General features: G+C 44.3%; 1 protein-coding gene across 6 annotated transcripts in view; it reads left to right on the forward strand.

Annotated features, from left to right (window-relative positions):
• PHKB (phosphorylase kinase regulatory subunit beta) overlaps window positions 1-6,933 on the forward strand; it is a 77,811-nt gene extending 70,878 nt beyond the window's left edge. For all 6 annotated transcript variants that reach the window (XM_065848287.2, XM_065848285.2, XM_065848288.2 and 3 more), the window contains 4 exons: window positions 1,857-1,986; window positions 2,303-2,410; window positions 3,667-3,792; window positions 5,906-6,933. In XM_065848287.2, the coding sequence (XP_065704359.1) occupies window positions 1,857-1,986; window positions 2,303-2,410; window positions 3,667-3,792; window positions 5,906-6,043 (502 nt within the window). In that variant the 3' untranslated portion in view covers window positions 6,044-6,933. The remainder of the gene's footprint in view (window positions 1-1,856; window positions 1,987-2,302; window positions 2,411-3,666; window positions 3,793-5,905) is intronic.
• The last annotated feature ends 13,323 nt before the right edge of the window (window positions 6,934-20,256 follow it).

A 20,256-nucleotide genomic window follows, 5' to 3' on the forward strand; every position in this document is an offset into this window, starting at 1 on the left:
ACAACCTTTTATTTCTATCACAACTGGTCTCTTCTGAATGGGCCAAGGGCCAAGCTGTGCAGAGCTGGCGGGGCACGGCAGGCGCAGGGTTATGGCCATTAAGTGGTTATTGAGAAGTGATTTATGAGACATTTTTCTTAATTTGACATGTTAATCCAATACAGTTATACAGCAGAAAAATGCTACACATTGGCGTGATCCTGGCAGTGGTAACTAATGTCAGTGGCAGCTGGTGTATCACAAGTGTTTTAAAGCCTTAACTTTAAATACCGTCTTTGTGCTCATATTCATATCCCAGTTACCTGGAGCTCAAAGCTCTTCAAAAAATACACACTTAGTAATACTCTGTTTTTCCCTGGAAAAAACCCACCACAATGTTTGCTGGGTCTTCGAGTGTAGTTTGGAGCTACACCGAGAAAATGAAGACAAACGGAGAACACCCATGGAGCTGTCTGAATAGGGTCCTCTTTTCTGGGCAGAGCTCTGCAGGAATTCTCATCTCTTCTCCAGGATTTAAGATGAAGGTTTTTCAGTGTAAGATCTTTTTGTTCTTTCATCTGCACAAACCAGCAGCTGTACTGACAACTGATTTTGTTCTGAACATATCAAGTTAATCTGGCAATACAAACAGAGGGAGAAACTAAAAGCCCCAAAACCCCAAACAAACCCACAGTGGTAAAGAATGTGTAATAGTGTGTTCATTCCTGTGCTGCAAATATCCAAACATTTAGGTGTAGGGACTTTACACCTTTCCTGAATCAGGTCCTTCAAGGTCCCTCTTTACCGAGGTGATAAAACCAGACCTTGACAAACCAACCAACCAACCAACCCCAACCTCCCTTTTGCAGGAATATTAAACTGAGACACAAACCATTACTTGCTTTTCACCAAAGCTTTGCTTCCTAGGGAAGCTCTCACTGCTCTCTTACCATAGAAAAATGGATTTTCTGCTTAAAATTGAAAAAGCAACCAAGGATAGGAAGTTTTAGGAAAACTGCTCTGTCCATACGTGCAGCACAGCTACTGGAGGCTGCGTTCTGTGCTGCGCGGCCCCGTTCAGTCGCACCACGGCCGCTTCTCCCAGCTGCGCTGATGCTGCCTCACGCGGTTTGGCTCCAGCCCCAGTGCTGCCGAACCCCGAGAGGGAGCAACACCAGAGGTGAACTCCAGACGTCGTGGTTGTAAGGAAAATAAAAGGGGTGGACAGCGTTTCTGAAGGGAAACAAGATCTGTCATTTATGGAGAGGGTAACTCTGCTTGTGCAAAGCTTTAGTTTAACAAAACCATTCTGTCAAATGTTCTAAACTTACAGGTACTTGTTTTGCTCCACACGGTCATAAAAGCTGCCTTCAGTGATCCTGCTGAAATGCAGATTTCTAACCTGGTGTTTAAATTAGAGGGACAGATGTTTCGAATCCATTATCTAGTACATTTTGTGCTTTATACATTCATTGAGCTCCTATTTATATAATTAATTGTTTTGCCTACTGTAGTATGATAAAACAAATTTATAGTTAATACTGGGGGGTTTTTCAGCCTGCATAAATTTGGCTGTTGTAGGTACCTCACAGTGACGTGTGGTTTATATATGATTTAGTTTATTTGATCAGACACAATGAACTCAGCCGAGTTCTGTTACTGCTCTGGGGAGATTTCACAGTTAATTCTCTTAGTGCAGTTACAAAAAGCACCAACAAGATCCCGAGCTGTGTGTGCGGAGCACCCTGCCGGGGTTTGCTCTGGAGCCACTTGCCAGAGAGCACAAGCCCCAGGGCTGCGTGGCGAGCGTGGCTCCGCTGTCCCCACCGCGGTCCCGCAGCTGGAGCGGTTCAGGCAGGCTGTGGTTTCCTGCGCAGGAGCTGGCTGAACCGGCGGCAGATCGACGGGTGCCTCAACCGGACGCCGGCCGGATTCTACGACCGCGTGTGGCAGATCCTGGAGAGAACCCCCAACGGGTTAATCGTGGCGGGGAAGTTCCTGCCGCAGGTAAAACCGCTGGATGTGCGGTCAGGGCTGCTCACCTGACCGGTAACGCGGGATTTATTGTTCATGTCTATGTTATGCCATAACGTATTAGTTAGGGTAGTTTGTTCCTGTCATTATCAAAACCAAAACATTTATAATAGAATAAGTCTAAAATACACTTTCCAAGTCACGGACTCTGAAATCTGCTCTTTCTGACCCTACAGTGTTCAGATTTCTTAGCTGAGGATTATTTATTCAACAAGCAAACAGGCTCTACCCGGGGCGGGTTTGATCTGATGCAAGTGGCCTTTGACTAAACGTATTACTTGTTTTCCAGCAACCAACCTTATCGGATATGACGATGTATGAAATGAATTTTTCCCTTCTCGTTGAAGATATGCTGCAAAATATCGACCAGCCGGAATACAGGCAAATTATTGTAGAGGTCTGTGGCCTACAATGAGTGAAATTTTATCACATACATGAGTATGTTACAGCTTAAAATGAAAAAAAAATGTGTAACTGAGACTCAAATATTTGAAGAAATAGCATTTTAAATATGAACGCGTGCTTCAATGGTTCCTCCATGGATTTGTATGATGAACAGGTTCCTGTTAATGTGTTCATAATATACTAAGTTCTTGATGCTCTTCCCCTTTAGCAAATAGGTAAATATTAAGGACAGTGCCAATAGCAGTAGGTCACAGGAGGTGAACACTACTAATCACAGTAACTCAGAGCAGCTTTCCTTCCAGCCCCTGCCTGGGCCTTTTTCTACCCATTTTCTCGGTCTGGGGAAAACCCTCCAACAATCAGTTTGCCCCGTGGCAGATTCTTCCCATTTTGCTGAGGCTCTATCTCCAGTAGCTGCTTTATGCTGCTGGATCAACAAACTCCAGGTTTCCTAACGTTCCCAGAGCCACCAGGAAAGCTCGAGGCTGTTCAGAGTCCTTCCCCCCGCACATACATGGTGGATCATTTGGAACCAAAGCCGCTGCACCCCCGGTCAGGACAGCGGCGCTGGCAGCAGCTCAGTGCGAGGGCCTGAGCAGCTGCTCCCAGGAATACCCAATCCACCCCAGTTCTGGCTGGCAACCAGTGTCCTGCTGTGGGCTGACAGAGAAACTCCGTTATCCACACCCAGGGTGACCAATACAGACTGGACTGCCCACCTGCCGTTGCTATGACAGGTCACTCATCATGTGCACCTTCCTATTTCAAACCTCTTCCAGATACAAGGAATGTAAATTCTTTTGAACTGAGAGGTTTTATTGACGTCTACTGACTTTGTTTTTATAAACCTTGTCCTAGCAGGGTTTTACTGATCACATATGTGGCTGTGCCGCACAAGAGCAGATGCTGAGGGGCAGCGTTCACTGTGTCCCTTGGCTGAGCACCAGCACCGGTGCAGCCAAGGACAGATGGACTGGGAAGGTGACTCCCGCGCTCCCAGCGCGCTGGGTGTGCAGCTCTGTCCTTCGCACAGTGCCCTTCGCTGGGCAGCCAGCAGAGGCTGCCGCCTGGCACACGAACCTGCGTTTCAGTGCCTCTTTTCCCCAGCTCAGAACGCGATCAGCTGCGCACCGTTCCCCGGGCTGTTATTCAATGGCTTCCTGCACATCAATTAGTATCAGTGCTTTTATGTAACCCGAATCTGAACAAATCCGATGTGAAGCCTGACGGTCTCTTTCTGCCTTCCAGTTGTTGATGGTCATATCTGTTATTTTGGAGAGAAACCCTGAGCTGGAGTTCCAGGACAAAGTGGACTTAGACAAAGTGGTGCAAGAAGCACTTCATGACTTTCAGAAAGATCACAGCAGTCCAAAGGTGAGTGAAGTATTAGTGTCTTAATAGCATTTACCACCCTGATTGAAGTTAATTATAAATGTTAATTCTGTGCAGTTCAGAATAAAAAGCAATTGGCAGGAGTTCAGAATGGAACACAAATAATAATATAGCCAAGAGCTGTGTAAGTCTGGCCCGTGAGCAGAGAGAAAAGATGTGTGCGTCTTTATTGCTAAATTGTTAATTCAAACTGGTATGGGAAGGAGAACACTCATAATGTTACACAGCTTTGAAATGAGAGCCTGGGTAAAGCCAAAATAGTTATAATACTCATTAAAGGGGAAAGAATTAATTAGGGGGGACACTGGAACTGAGCAGAGCTAAGAATAACAAAAAGAAAGCAAACACTAGCGCTGAGCAGGGAGGTGTGAGGTTGGGATTGCTGTGCACGAGTAAGATGTAGTCACCCAAGAACTCCCATTGACAGCACTCATGTCAGAACCGGAGATGCAAAACTGTTCTTGGCTGCTGACTGTTGTGCTAGAGTTGCATTATTGACCTTGGAAGCTTTTAATCTCTTAAGGTTTAAAATCCAAATAAATGCAACTTCATCGTTAAGTAGTTTTTAAGATTTGCTTCACTATGATTTTAGGTGTTGTGCTTCAAAAAAAGCTAAATATTCTTATTACAAGTTTTGGTGCCTCAGAGCTCTGAAATTTTGTAATAAGGGTCTAAGTAATCTGTTGATTCATAAGGTACTGATATGCAACAGCACTTCTGTTGCTGCATTGAGCTCCGTTAAAGACGAGGACCGGTCTGCTCCTTAAGAACTCTTCCCAAAGCTCCAGGGTTCACGTTTTTGCCACTACTTTTGTGTACTAAGATTGGAAAGCAAGCCAGATATCCATGCAGCCTTAGCAACAGCCCACCCTGCAGCATCGCTTTGGTTTTGGAAGGACCCAGTGTTATTAAGTCTCTCTTTTAGCCTGCCCAGCTGGGAGGGTAAAGACTGAGCCTGCGACCGCAGCAAAATCAGCCTCATCACCCACACAGGGCCATCAGGTGCCAGCGCCGCACGGGGTCGTGAATGTGCTGCCGACTCCTGTGACAAGCTGGAAACGGCTGGAAACACCCCAAAATCCTGTGCCAAACCCCGTTTTTGCTGCTGCTGCCCTGGCCTCCAGCAAAGTGATGGATTTTTTTCCAAGCCCAGATCTACTTAGAATGATGCCTTTTTGTCCCTTAGAAAGAAACCCAAAGTTATAGTTGTGAACTGGATCTTTCAGACTGGCGGTGTTGGAAATTCCAGCTCCCTGCATGGGGACCCTCGGGAAGCCGCCTGTCCCGTGTTCCCAGGTCCTGCTGCTCTATGGGATGTTCCCAGGACATCCCACCTCACGTTCTCCTAACGAAGCTGCTAAACGAGTCCTGCTCTGAACTGCACTCTGCCATTAGACTGGCTTCGCAAATACTCTGAACTTTGTTCATTTCCTGTTAATGTGTAATAAATGTCACAAGTATTTACTGCAATAATTTCAAACACAGCCTAAAATTAGAGAAGTCTAATATTTCGCTAATCTCTGCCCTTGATTTGAAAGTAACCGATTTCCTGAATTAAAGCATTGAACCTTTATTAGAGCAGCCAATATATAACTTGAAAAGAAGCAGATGCTTTAACATCATCAACTGTGCAGAACAGGTGTTCAGTGAAGGAAACCGATTTTGTTGATCTGATTAATGAATTGGTTCATGTGTACCTGTGGTTTAGCACTTAGTTTTATTTATTTATTTCTTCTAAATAAATCTGGCGGCAGGATGCGCATGTGCACGCAGAGCCGGCTCCGCTCGCGCTGCGCGGGGGCACCACACGGTGACCATGCCCCGCAGGCCCAGAGAGCCCCGCTGCTCTGACACTGATGAAATACTGACAGGGTGGAGTCTGGACAGGGCTGGAAAATTCAGTGAAGAAATACAGGCAGTGCCTTTTAGGAATCTGTATTCCACCTGTTCGGGTGTGGGGGAGATTTCTGAAAATGGAGCAGAATTACACCAAAGCTTTAGAGCCTGCAAGCCGTCTTTGCCTTTCTAACGTATTTGTGATGTCCCCATTTGCTGCTTTCCCCAACCCGTGCCGACAACCCCGTCCCTGCGCCAGGCGGACGTGACCGTGTTCTACAACACCCCCCCGCTCGGGAGGAAGGGAACGTGCAGCTACCTGAGCAAGGCCGTGATCTCCCTGCTGCTGGAGGGCGAGCTGAGGCCCAGCGGCGAGGACCCCTGCACCATCAGCTGAGCTGCGCACACCCCGGGACGGCCGCTGCCTGTGGTGTTCCCTGCATTTCTCATGGACATAGTAAAATAGAGTTCTGAATGGTAACCCTGGTCACGCAAACCCCGCTGTCCTTTGCTGAACAAAGTGCCATTGAAGACACGAAGTGCCACCCAGTAGTGTCCTTCCTCAACTATGCAGCATGAAACCCTGAGCACATGGAGTTAGTCTGTGGTATTCGATTAAGTTGAATGGGATTGTATTGATGACCTTCAATTATACATTTAACATAGTTGGTAATATCAAGAGAAATGCACTTTGAGATTCTATCTTTATACCTCTGTTTATAATTATAAACAAGTCTATTGTAAATTCTAAACAAAATTCAGAAAGTACCATAATTAACATGCATACCAATCAACGTGGAAATATGAAAATTTGATTATTATTTTATTATTCTACACACAAATTGGAGGTGAAGGTTAAATAGTTGCTATTTGAAGTTTTTCTGTATCGGTTCAATTGACTATTAGGGGTTTTTTCTTAATTTCCCAGTTGATAACTTGATATACAAGTTTCATCCTAATAGAGCAACTTTTTATCTCTAGCAATAAATATCGCTGCAGTTTCCCAATTGTTTAAACATCTTTAAGTTAACAAGGGAAACGTATGATAACAAGATAAAAGTTAGTTGTTAAAAAAGGGGCAAACAAGCTGTATTTAAAATCAATATAAATGAAGAAAAAACTTTGTATTGCATAAGCTATCAATGCATTAGAGAATTCAAGATACACTTATTTATCTCCTAACTGTGTGAAAACTCTGTATGCTAGATGCTTTATTTTGGTGAAAGTAATAAAAAGGAAATGCTTGTAAAAAACCTGTCAATAAAATACTTTAAGTTGTAACTTAAAGACTTGTGTTGGCTGTAGCGGCAACCTTCAACCTGCTACCGGAGACACGGCCGATCAATAAAGTGCCTCTTAGCAGCACAAAATGTACTAAAGCTGTCCAGCTGCTCCCCAAACACTCTGATAATTAAAGTAACAACAACTAGCGACAACTCGGCTGTCGGTGAATTGTTGTGCGTTGATATGAAAGGCGGGAGAGTGAGTTAGAGATGGGCACAGCTGGGGGGTTTGGACACACGGGGACAGGGGGCAGGGCAGGACTTGCCCAGAAATCTCAGAATCAATCCTTCTCCAACCAAAATTGTAGAAGAATTTGTTGTTGATGGACACTGAACCATTAACAACCTCTCATCAAAGGACGTGGAGAATGAACAAGGTTGGAAAAGCTGATTTTAGTCTAGAGTAGTGCTCCTACTGCTCCTCCTTGCTGTAATACATCAGCTTTCAAGGAATAGTGGAGAAATGGGTTGGGGGGGGAATGGGGAAGACAATCCAGACGAAACACCCGCTTGTTACTGTCGGGTCCGTATCTGTAATGTGTGGGTACATTTAGCGCTACAGGGTTGTCTGGGGGCTGCAGCACCGCTCCAGCTCCAGCCAGAGAGCTGCAATTAAACAGCAGCCGCAATCAGCAGCAATTCTACACGCTGACCGAGCGCTGGTTTAAGCAGCACTCCAGCGGACCACCCGTCCATCACCTCCTCAGCAGTGTGGTTTTGCAATTGCTCATGATTTAAAATGTAACTGCACATTAACTCTTCCAATAGCAGGACAGCAGTTTTGTGGGGTTTATATCACTGCTGCTCCCAGCTGCTCTGCTCTCACTGCCTCAGCAGTTCCAGTTTCCAGTACACCTGGAGCCTGCTGATCGCGGTCTGAACTGTGGGGCTGCAAATGAATGAAAACCACAGTCACCACTTCTCCCTTACACACACCGGGAGTGAAAATCCAGGCAAACCGGTTCTGGTTTCCTTCATAGCACGGCGTTTACAAAATTGTCATTGTGGCAATTTTCAGTTTCTACAAACTAAGGGTAAGTACCTAGATGAGAAGAGGAAGATACTGAAATCAAGCAGAGTCTGCAGCCTCTGGAAAAAGGTTCTCATGTCTGAAAGGACACCACCATTAATTTTTCTCTTTTCTACCTTAAGCAGGGACAAGAAAGGAGTTTGATAGAAATGGTGCTCACATAGCATGCTTACTAAAATATCGTTTTAAAATACAATTGGAAAAGAAACTAAAACTTCTACTAAGTAAATATTTTTTCCTACATTATAAAATGTTTGGAATCACAGAGCAAAGAGAAACCTTGGTGAGAATAATGAGAGTAGCAGAAAATAAATAATAAAGCAGAAAGTTTTTAATAGCCATAGCTCGACTACAGCATGATTGATAGTTAACGAACTGGATCTTGTTTTCTTTGGAAGCACCCTGCCTCAAGAGGAGCTGGAAGAGGCGTTTGGGGCTGCAGAGCAGTAGCTGTAGGTGCCGCAATCCATACGGTGCCCCGGGTACCCACAAGAGCTCCTGCCATCACAGCTGCTGCAGCCATCGAAGAAATGAGTCACAAGGGTTCACTACTGGTTCACGCCACTCAGTTCCCTTCACATCCATCTCCGGAGCGCCCTGAAACTCCAAACTCATCCCAGGGCGAGCAGGAGCCGTTCAGACACTGGGAAATAATAGCTGAAATGGTTTAAAGTCAGGCTGTTGAGTAAAGCACATTGCTTTTAAACACCATTTTTGTTTTTCCAGATTCCTTTATCAGCTACTCTGCAGAGTAAGATCAAATGAATTTAGATAAGCAAACCATGGGGCAGGGGGGAATTTCCCCTCTTTTATCAGAAAGGGGAAGTTCCAACTTGCAGCGGCACCTCCTGGTGTAAATACACATAACCCACCCCAGCCCCAAACCCAATCACCTTTGATTCTGCTCAAACTGCCTTCTTCACACTGTGGTTACCCAGAGAGCCAACAGGTGTCATGTTCACGGAGTATCAGACATTTCGAACCGCTCTGTCCCTCCAGGGAATTCAGAAGGTGAGAAGCTGATGCAGTTAAAACTGACTTTCTTGGCACTTTTGCTGTCAGCTTTGTTGCTTCCCTCCAGAAGAATTTTCAGTTTTATTTTGCAACTGATACGGAAAAGAAATAGACAACCAGATTGATTTATTATTAATCTCTAGAAATCCCCTTTGTTACTTGCTAACCACCACAGCAGAAAGTGCAGGAAGAGATCCTGATGGGAAAGGGCTGTTGTTGGATGGGTCCTGGCGCACGGAACGTGGTGCTATCACAACACCGAGGGTTGCGGCATTGTCCTCAGGGTCTGCAGCAGGCGGTGTTTGACAACAGCCAGCCTGGATTAGTCCGATAACAACATTCGACAGCTGCCATCCTGCCTTTGTCATTTAGGGCTCATCTTTGTTTTCGCTGCTATTTAAAATACTTTCTTAAACGTTCCACATGGAGTTCACAGCACAAAAATTCCTCAAGGAACCATCAGCATTCATGGTCAGAGTTATTTTATATTTCTGTATCTCCTACAGTTTTCAAGAAAGTGTACCTGCCTGACCAGTAGCATTTTTGAGACTTAAAATTATCCTTCTGTCAAAGTGCTTTTCAGCTACATGGGTATTGCTGTACTAATACCACTGGAAGACACATATCTAATGAGAAAAATATAATACACTCCGAGCATATACCTAGAAGAGTCTTTGTATGCTTGTTTGCAAGAGGGAAAAATAAACGTACCAAAAGAAGTGGAAGTGGTGGGGCAGTCAGATGACTAAAATACAAATTAAGAACATAGGGAGTTGCAATTAACTCCACTGAAGCCCGTATGTCTCATCCCAAAATCAATCAAGAAAATGGCTTGATTGGATTTTTAGATAATTATGATCCACAAAGCCTTTGCCAAACACATTATCTTCTCCACAACTGTGACAGTCTTTTAATCTACCCCTAATGAACAAAGCCCTGCAGCATGGGAAGAGCAAACGGAAGTGGTGGCAGATGGTGTGTGCTGAGCCACCTGCACCGGACAAGGGGCTGTTGTGACACACGGAGCTGGGGACAGAATCACAGAATCCCAGAGTGTCAGGAGTTAAAGGGCCCTGTAAAGCTCATCCAGTGCAATCCCCCCATGGAGCAGGAACACCCAGCTGAGGTTCCACAGGAAGGGGTCCAGGCGGGTTTGAATGTCTGCAGAGAAGGAGACTCCACAGCCTCCCTGGGCAGCCTGGGCCAGGCTCTGCCACCCTCACCCCCAACAAGTTTCTTCTCCTCTTTCAGTGGAACCTCCTGTGTTCCAGTTTGCACCCATTGCCCCTTGTCCTGTCACTGGTTGTCACCCAGAAGAGCCTGGCTCCATCCTCCTGACACTGCCCCTTTCCATCTTGATCCCCCGGAATGAGTCCCCCCTCAGTCTCCTCTTCTCCAGCTCCAGAGCCCCAGCTCCCTCAGCCTTTCCTCACCCGGGAGATGCTCCACTCCCTTCAGCATCTTGGTGGCTGCGCTGGACTCTCTGCAGCAGTTCCCTGTCCTTCTGGAACTGAGGGGCCACAACTGGACACAATATTCCAGGTGTGGTCTCCCCAGGGCAGAGCAGAGGGGCAGGAGAACCTCTCTGACCTACTGACCACCCCCTTCTAACCCACCCCAGGTACCATTGGCCTTCCTGGCCACAAGGGCCCAGTGCTGGCTCATGGTCACCCTGCTGTCCCCAGGACCCCCAGGTCCCTTTCCCCTACACTGCTCTCTAATAGGTCACTCCCAACTTGTGCTGGAACCTGGGGTTATTCCTGAACAATGGACGTGCTGGTTCCACTCGCTGGTCACAGCTCTGCTGCTCCTCACACGCGGCAACGCCAGAGCAGCCATGGGGGAGCGTGGGGAGAAGGCTGGAGGGAAACAGCCGAGGTCTTACCTGGAAAGGACACGAAGGATTTCCTTTTCTCTTGTGGTCTTGGGGTTTTGCGGGTGTTTGTGGGAGTGGAATAGGGAAGTTGTATTATTTTATTTACCTAAGTAGCACTCTGACATTGGGACTATAAATGACGGGTATTTTTTCCACCTGAGCATGCTTTGCCTTTTGGACATTAGCAAGAGCTGTAATAAAAACATGTGTAGAAATGCCAGATATAAGAATGTAAAAAAATCTGCTTGTGGAGAGTCTTCCCCAAGTCAGAAGGACTCAGGTGCCAAACTCCTCTCCTTAGCGACCAACAACAGATCCCCAGGGAACAGCAGAAGATGTGCCAGGGAGGGTCAGTGGGACATGAGGAAAAGGTTCTGCACCCAGAGGTGCTGGACACTGAACAGGCTCCCAGGGAGGTGTCACGGCCCAGCCTGACAGTGTTCAAGAAGAGACTGGACAACGTCCTCAGACACACGGGGTGACCTGTGGGGTGTCCTGTGCAGGGACAGCAGTTGGACTCCATGATCCTGTGGGTCCTTCCAGCCCAGGACATTCTGTGATTCTATGACTCTCCTACAAGGTCCACAGGAGCTCCTGCAGTAAGTGTTCTGCGTGCTGCTCACAAGGGGAGAGCAAGAAGAGGGACCAAACTTCTCTTGTCTTCACCCAGATACCTACGGGATAATTTTTGACCTGATCTGGAAAGAAGTAGCAATTAAGTATCCTATTTAATAAAAGAACAGCTCTCTAGGACAAAAGAGATTCTGTTTGGAATAATGTTTCCTGCTCATATCAGATAGTAAAGACTGAGCTTGGCTAAGCCTGATCCCTATGGGCAAGTGGCATGAAGCTTAAACAGCATTTCAGAATGCCACCAGGCAGTGTTTCTAGTGTCTCTAGAAAACAGGGGGAAAATGGGGTTACATCACATGTAGGAAAAAAAGAATAAAATATGTAGGAAAGAGGCGTGCAGGCTCTGTGCCTGGGAACATCAAGAAACCAACTCAGACTGCAAGAAAGGTGCAAGTGCATCCAGAAGAGAGGCGATCGCATTGGTTTACACCTGCACGAGGCCTCAGACCTGGAACCTGCATTTCACTCCATCTGGGTAGGAAACACATAACCTGCCAAAAAGCAGCTCCCAAGAAAACGATTGATAAAAACACCCCCACAATCCACTTTCTACCACATCACTGAGGAGTGCTGAATAACGCATGTGCCCACCCTGGGTTACGCTCCAGAAACTAAAACATAGAATCGAATTCCACTTTGAACTGGATCTCTTTGCCTTTGCTACCCAGAGTGGCCGCACATCCCGAGCCCCATCCACAGCAGGTGGGCTGTGGGGCAGGGTTACCAGGGAGCAGACCCCGAGTCTCCCGGTGTTGCTGACGGGTCAGTCAGCTGCCTGCACTGCACACTCACACCAGATGGCTCATCTGCTCACAGCAAACCCCACGATTGTCTGTCCCAGTGACAGCCAGTATGTGTTTAGTAAGGTGTGCTGTGCGGTTGAACTTGCATTCCCTGAAGATAAATCACGCTGGAAAAATTTATAAAGGACACATTAACAAGGTACTTAGAGAAGATTTTAGCACAGGCTCTTAACCTGCAGCATTTAGATGCATCTGTTATATAATCTATGATGAGTAACAAAAACAAACTAGAAAGAAAACTTTAACAGAGATTCTCATATCCTTGGGAGGTGCCTGGCATTGCTGGCTAGGACACCGGAGCAAGCAAATGCGAAGAAACAAAACTGCCTTTCAACAACGCGCAAAAAAAGAATCCTCAAGATCTTGCAACGCCTCCAGACCGACCCAGCTGACCAAATCCAAAATGCTTTTCTTCGCGCACAAATGTCTTTCCCCATTACGCTGTTTTCTTCTCAGCACTAGGGACTTAAACACAAGTGAAATGATTAAGTACTTGCTGTGTTTCAGTCTTACTTTGCGTGACTCCCCCCTTCTCAAAGGGCACATAAGAATCTAAAACAAGAGAAAAGAGATGGGGAGAGAGCGCCGAGCAGAGGGGCACAGGCAAGGTGTGTTGTGTGAGTCCTGCAGCATCAGACACAGCAAAATCAATTTAAAACCTGCTTCCTTGCCTCCCTAGTTATCTCAGAGCACATCCAGAAGATATGATGTTAAAACATCCATGAACAGCACCACGGCTGTGCTCCCAATGCTGTTATCAGCCAACAGAGCTGCACTGGGGTCTGGCTGGCAAAGGCCTAAATGTGCAACAGCAACACCCGAATGGAGCAGGAAAATGTTCTCATGTTGGAGCCTGGGAGATAATACAGACCCGTCTTTTTATCTTAATGCTAGTATGACAAATGCCTAGTATGCTTCTGGGAACAAATGGCCTTTTATCTCCACAGTATTCTTTTTTTAGCCTACTAAATATAAGGTTTTTATTTTAAATAAAGACTTCAGCCTTATGGCTGTTCCTTTTGCTGTCAGCACTACAGCTTCTGCTGAAATCAGACAGCACAGAACACGTTCTGTGGGATTCTCAGATCTCCAGACCCGCGGTAAACTTCACCACCGCAGTGAGAGCTGCACAAAACGCCAGTAATGAGGATTCGCACGGGGCAGGCAGGATGAAGGGCTCCTGCTAGAATGTCAGTGATTCACTGACAGAACAATTGGCTCTTTGTATTCCAGGGACAGACAAAATAGGCGATTTACTAAAACTAGTGATTTTCACCTCAAAGGTCTCATCACAAAACTAATGAAACCACAGCTGCTACAAAACTCTTCTAAAAATCAACATGTTTCAAGAGAATGAGTCAAACCTTCAGTTCTACCTGTGAATGTTCCACCGTGTTTGAGTTTGGGTTCATAAATCCTTCATCTCAGCATCACAGAAGCTGAATCATGCATTATTTGTTTATGAAGTGTTAAAAGCACAACAAATAATAGCTGTTAAAGCTTCTCTTAGCTCTCATGTAAAACCTCAAACACTTGGTGGAAAGATGACACTAGGGATGGTTGGCCTGGGAAGGTTCTGAATTGCCCAGACTCTCAGCACAGTAAACACACATCTGCTCTGCGACTCCATCGCTTCCCTGCTGCTTTCCTATCTGTAGATCACCCTGTATCAATATACAAGCACAGATCCATTATAACATTTGACTGTATAAGTAGTCCAAAACATATACATTAAGGACTCAAATTCTATTGTTACAAATTTAATTTAATGATGCTCACTGCTCTGCTTGATGTTCTAACTCCAGATTTGCCTTGGCTCACAGTGCTCATTCCCCAACACCGGCAGTGTCGGCACAACTGATGCTCTCGTTTGTCCCCACGCTCCACAGCTCCTATAGAATACACACACTGGGTATTTCTCCATAAATGAAGCAAACACTCAGAAATAACAAAATTAGTTGTGAATGTGTTATTTTTGCCTTTCCAGTGACTCTCTTGGAAGGAAAGGCAAATATGAAATGATCAAAATAATCTACTTAGCACTGGACTTACTAGTACTGAAACCCAGCTTAAATGCCATGTGCCTCCTGCACGTGAAAAATTAAGACTATTTCTAGGAACACTTCCAATGTCGCTGTCAGGGGAACTACACAAGTTTCCCATGAGCCGAATGTCATTCATGGGAATCATTCAAATGTTATGGCTTCTATGAGGCATTGAAGCAAGAGTCTGAGAAGCTGACACTGTTTTCAAGGAAGCAACTTTGATATTTCTCTGTGTTCTCCTGGATCTAAGTTTGCTTTGCAGCAAAATTTCAGCTGAGTAGTTTCAGAGTTTACAGGTACTTTACATTAATGAATTCATTTTTTTCATTCTACAGGCAGACAAGAGGCAGAACCATCATAATTATGGACAAGACTGACTATTACAAGACAGTTCCCTAGAGAAATTGAAGAGCAAACTACTCTCTAAATCAAATTAAAATCAGTTGTATACAGTTTATAATGTGGTGTTACTGCTGCCTTGCCAAAGCCCCCAGGAGGCAGGTAAGAATTTCAATGTACCTTGTTAACTGCTTTGAAAAAGGCAAATGTTCTTAAAATATAAAGCCTTTAGTCACAAAAGGAAAGACATATTTAGGGGAGAACAAGATATAAGCGCACAGCCTTTTTATCACACAAAACAAATGTCAATACCTAAAATAAAAACCGATCATTCAAAATATTTTAAAAGTACACTTAGAGGTAAGTTTGGCTATGAAAAACTAAAGATAACCTGAAAATGCAAACAATGTCTTTAGCTAGTTTGAACATAGTCATTCCTAGATCAGTACACTGCAGCTTACACTGAAGGTTTCTGACTTCATTTGGCATTTCAGTGAGGAAAGAGTAAACAGCAGGAAAAACATGAATACCTTGGCACAAATGAGTAAGTGTGAACCCACGAGCATCTACATGCACAGGTACAACAATCAACAGCTACTAATGCTGCTCCCTGAATCATTTGTGTGTTATCACTCGGAAGCAGATGTATTAAGAAAACATTTCACGTTGGATGTTCACTTAACAGAACCAGCTCAATACAAGACACAGAACTCCTGCTTCACATACTCTGAGGTCTGAACTAAGTGATGTCCTGCATTACAAAGTGAAATAAATCATGTATTCGGAGGCCCATAATCTCCATCACCTCTCAGATGGCTATAGTGAATTTCTAGAACCCTCACAGCTAGTGTGCAATACACAACAGTTGGGTTGGGTTTTGCTTTGGGGGTGGTTTTTGTTCGTTGGTTTGGTTTTCTTTGGAAGCGGAAGGATAACGGTGGCAAATTCTGTTCATTTGATATCTATGTGAAAGTGGTGAATTGTACAGATCTCACACTTGCAGGAAGACCAAGCAACAGCCAAACACAGGACAAACTGCATAGAAAGTTCTTAGTTTTGTATCTATGGAGTCGGATCATTCTGCAGTAAGTGAAACCCTGGCCTCTACAGGTCCTCCTTTCCAGCCTAAATATTCCTAATTTTCCTGTTTCAGGACTCTGTTGCTTTTTTCTAGTGGTTCCATGTTCCAGGACATCAGACGTGTAAACTGCTGGATTAATCACCACAAGTTTAATACTCACCAAGGTTACCACCAGGAAGATTAGTTAAGGTCAAGCGTAAGTAAGCAACCACAATTATATTTTATGGGCCAGAACACACATTGCAGAGCTTATATTTACCTTACATTCACTGTAGGACAAGAGTTTATATATAATCTGGCATAAAGTGGCACAAATAGCACTTCATGTAACATGAAGGCCACAAGAACAAAGTGAAAATAATAAAAAGACACAAAACGCAATAAAATTGGAACTAGTAGGACAGGGTTTACACATTAATTCTTTGTGTGGTGTTGGCATGACACTTCTGACACCCTGTAAGATGCTCTCAGGTCACTAAATATGGCCTCATTCCATCACATCCAGTGCAAACTTCATGTTTCCAACAGTACCTATAGTTTACACATTTAAGCAGCTTTTATTTCAACCTCCTCGCTCCCTGGTTCTGCTGATGATACCAGCCCTGATTACCAGATTCTCCTCTCGTCTGTCGAGTGCTTTCTCATCTCCTACCATAGTGCCCTTTAAAAGTGTGGCAGCTGCTCCTGAAAGCAGAAAGCCACTTGGAAAAAGCAAGATCCCCTTTAACAAATAGCACATCTTGCAACAAATTGCATTTGGGACCTAAAACACACGTTCACACTAATTTCAACCCCTTACTTTCACATCTTATTTTCCAGTAGTCTCGTACTCCTGACATTTTCTGTGAGAGATCATTAGGTATTATGGATAATTAGTAATTTTCTGCCTTTTCTTTTTTAATGCTATATATGATATTCTGTCTGGCCTCTTAACACTAATGCAAGATAAGCATTAACAGTTACAAAAAGAGAAAGAGGGACATTATCTAGGACTACTTTATGTTGTTTTACTCGCAGTGACACTGCTCTTCAGTCCCACCATTTCATACAGCCTGAGCCCAAACACTCATACAGCACTTCTAACCAGCAGTGACACTGATGCTCTCACTGCTGTCTTCAGAATTATTTTTGCTGCAACATGCCTGAAGACTACATGAAACAACCCTTTGGAGCTGATCTAAAAAAACCCATATATATGTATGTATATATAGATATATCCTAACAGATCCCTGAAGAATGCTAAAGTAGTCAAGTACATATCCAATTCTACTTTCAAGCTATGGCGTAACTTCTTCAAAAATGACCAGCACTCCAGGTCGGTTCAGAAGAAACCACGTCTTGCTATGTCAGCTGTGAGCAACAGGGCCCGGACTAAACTCAGGAGACATCTGTAGAGATTCGGCACCAAACTCTGCGGCCACTGCTGACCCTGGCTAAACCTCTGATGGCAAACGATTCCTTCCCCAAGTTCTCACAAAAGGGTTTGTTCAGAAGAACAATATCAGATACAAATACTGAAGATCAGGACGCTTGTTCTGTGGTGAGCAATTTATCTGTAGCTGAAAAGTAAACAGAAAGAAAGACCTGGTTTGTGCCACCTGCTAAATCCAAATATTGATATAACCACACACTTGAGAAGTAGTTCACGTTGGTTTTTTTCCCCCATATGGTCAGCAGTCAAGGTTAAAACAAGCAAAACTACCCTGCACCATCATCAGAAAAACAACCTTAATTCTTCCTTCTCCTCACAAGAACCAACTGGCAAGCAACCGCACCCACAGCACCTCACAGAAGTTGCATGTCTAGCTGTAATAGATAACCTCTCTCTTCAAAGCACAGATGTTCTCCAGAGGAGATGAAAGAGACTTGAGCTCCCCAGCCCTGGCAGGTTCCTGTGACTCTCGTTACGAGTAGGAAGGTGCCTGTTTAACCAGCGTTCTAGGGAGGCCAGAACACATTTCCTATTTTAATTTTCCATGCCACATATAAACAAACCTAATTGGAATAATTTATATATATATCTATATTTCAAAAATGCAAATACATTGTGAGACTTCTGCCTCTAACATTATTTTTTCCAGAAAACTGTACTTATATTAAAAAACATTAATAACAAGATATCAGAATATGAAAACATGTAATAGTATTTGGATCTCATGTCTCTTCGAAACTGATTGTGAAACCCTCCTGTTATGGAGACGTTGTCACGTTGACCTTCCTGTCTTCTGAAGGTATTGGCCAGGACACAGACCGAGAGCTCACTACCTCTTGTCAAATTCAGCTTTCTTCACAATGTGGGTGTTCAGATCCAGTCCTTACAGCCTCTGTATCAATTCCATGATCCACGTGAGCTTCGGGCCAAGCCTCAAGTGACAGAATGAATTTAGTGCTTCTGGAGACTTTTTTCCTTATCACTTTCTGCCCCCAAGCACTGGAGGATCCATTACCTTGGATCAGGTTCATAGTGTGCTCGTAACAACTCATTTTGCATCTTGAAACCTTTACATGAAACATTCCTTTGCCTAAAAAGATTGTTTACCTGATTACAATTCCAAGTCTTATACTGGAGCTCTCTAACTTGCTTTAAATGCTTTGATTTCAGAACACTTCACCTGCCACTCAAAAATGCAGTGTACATTACTGAATATAAATAATAGAGGTTAAGAGACGGCTGGAGCGTTATGTGGTAGATCAACACATCCCCTCTCGTACCAAGTGCAGTGTCACTGCCCAAACTACGCTGCAATTTGCATATAGAAATGGATAAACCTTAAAAGACAGCAGCCATTTATTAATTTTAACATAACCTACCCAAAAATGCATAAACCACAGGTAAATATTTATATATGGGATGTCAGCAGTCTCCTTTAGTCCATCACCATACATTAGAATTTACTTTGTATCTAAATGGCCTGTCAGACCGGAATACAGCTCTGAACCAAGCTTCTATAATAGAAATCACAGCTTTTAAAAAAGATTCTGCAGTTCCTTGCGATGCAAGGTGCTGATGTTACATAAGAGAGAAGGTGGAGGGCAAGGACAAACAAAACGCGAGTTACCCAACTTCAGAACTGTACAGACAATGGTGGCTCTTCCTTTCAAATCATGTTGAGGTTTTTGTTGTTGTCATTGTTTTGAAATAAAATCAGCTATGCCTTAATTGACAACTAAACAATCACTAAGTGATTGAAAGCAACTTGAAAAGCAACCTCAAAAGACTTAAATTTAATTCACAAAAAAAACCCAGAAAACACCTGATCTGCAATCCTGCATGCTCCTAAGCTGATTTTTAGATATTTCAGTTTTATACAGAGATGTTCTTGAGCTCACAAATTCCATATGTATCATGTTTATGTGCAAATATGCAAGTCTGATATTAAAACATTTGGCTTCCTACAGGGTCAGGCGCAGACACAACCTAAATGTCTGTGTCTCCTCTCTGCAGCAGCCCTGTCACACGTCCAAAGTGACCCTCACCTCAGCTGGCAGCAGCCTTTGTCAAGCCCACCCTCAGCGCTGTATCTTTATTAAACTGGATTATTTCACCGCATTGTCACAACGTGACACCACAGACACACAAAGTCCCGTGTAGTCAGCATTAGACTGATGTGATTTTCACACTAGATGACCGCGGCACCTTCACCTTGTGCGCTTGCATTGCAAAAGCTTTTACTGAGCACAGGCTGTGTTAACTTGTGCTTCATCTTGCAAAGGCTTCTCCAGCAAACCCTGGTATTCAGATGACACCTACTGTTTTTGTGTCACTGTCCCATGTCACAGGTGACCTGCCATCTGAGCAGGGTCAGTGCAAGGGTAGAGATGGGCTGTGCAGGGCTCGGTGCACAATCACAGCCAGCCTGCAGACACTGCTGTCTTAAGGTATATGGCATGCCCACATTCATTTCAGAAGGTGTCTCAACATAAAGCCTTTAAAAATCCAGTTGAGCATACTAAGAGTCACAATAACATTGTCATCGGATGAGTTGGAGAGGTTTCAGAGAACTTCCTCTGCTGGCAAGGTACGTACGAATTTTTATTTCAAAGCTCATATATGAACTATAATTTAACCTTTTAATATACATTTAGAAAATACTTTCAGTCTATGTGGAGAACAATGTTCACTGCATGTCTACTTTTATTTCTGAGACACCAGTTTCAACGTTAAAGCTTTACAATACTGATGATGCTCTTGCAGAAGATAGAATGCCATTCCTATGAAGAAAAAATGTCACTTTGGCATAATGTAAGAAATATTTCCCTTTTCATTGCGCTCATAAGCAAGTTATACTGTAGATAAACCACAGGTGAGACTTAGGAGTGTCTGCTCCAAACCCTGCCGTGGGCTTGAGCCAAAAGCCAGAACTCCATCCCCAGCCTTCCCCAAAAAGAGCTTTTGCAGAGGCTGTCGCCACCAGCGCAAGGGCTCAGCAAAGACAGGGCAGCGAAACCTCACCAAGATGCCACTGCAGGACTGGAGTCTTCTCTCCTTTGTTCTTCAAAACTGCC

The sequence above is a fragment of the Patagioenas fasciata genome, chromosome 13 (genome assembly GCF_037038585.1).
Source record: "Patagioenas fasciata isolate bPatFas1 chromosome 13, bPatFas1.hap1, whole genome shotgun sequence".
NCBI lineage: Eukaryota > Metazoa > Chordata > Aves > Columbiformes > Columbidae > Patagioenas > Patagioenas fasciata.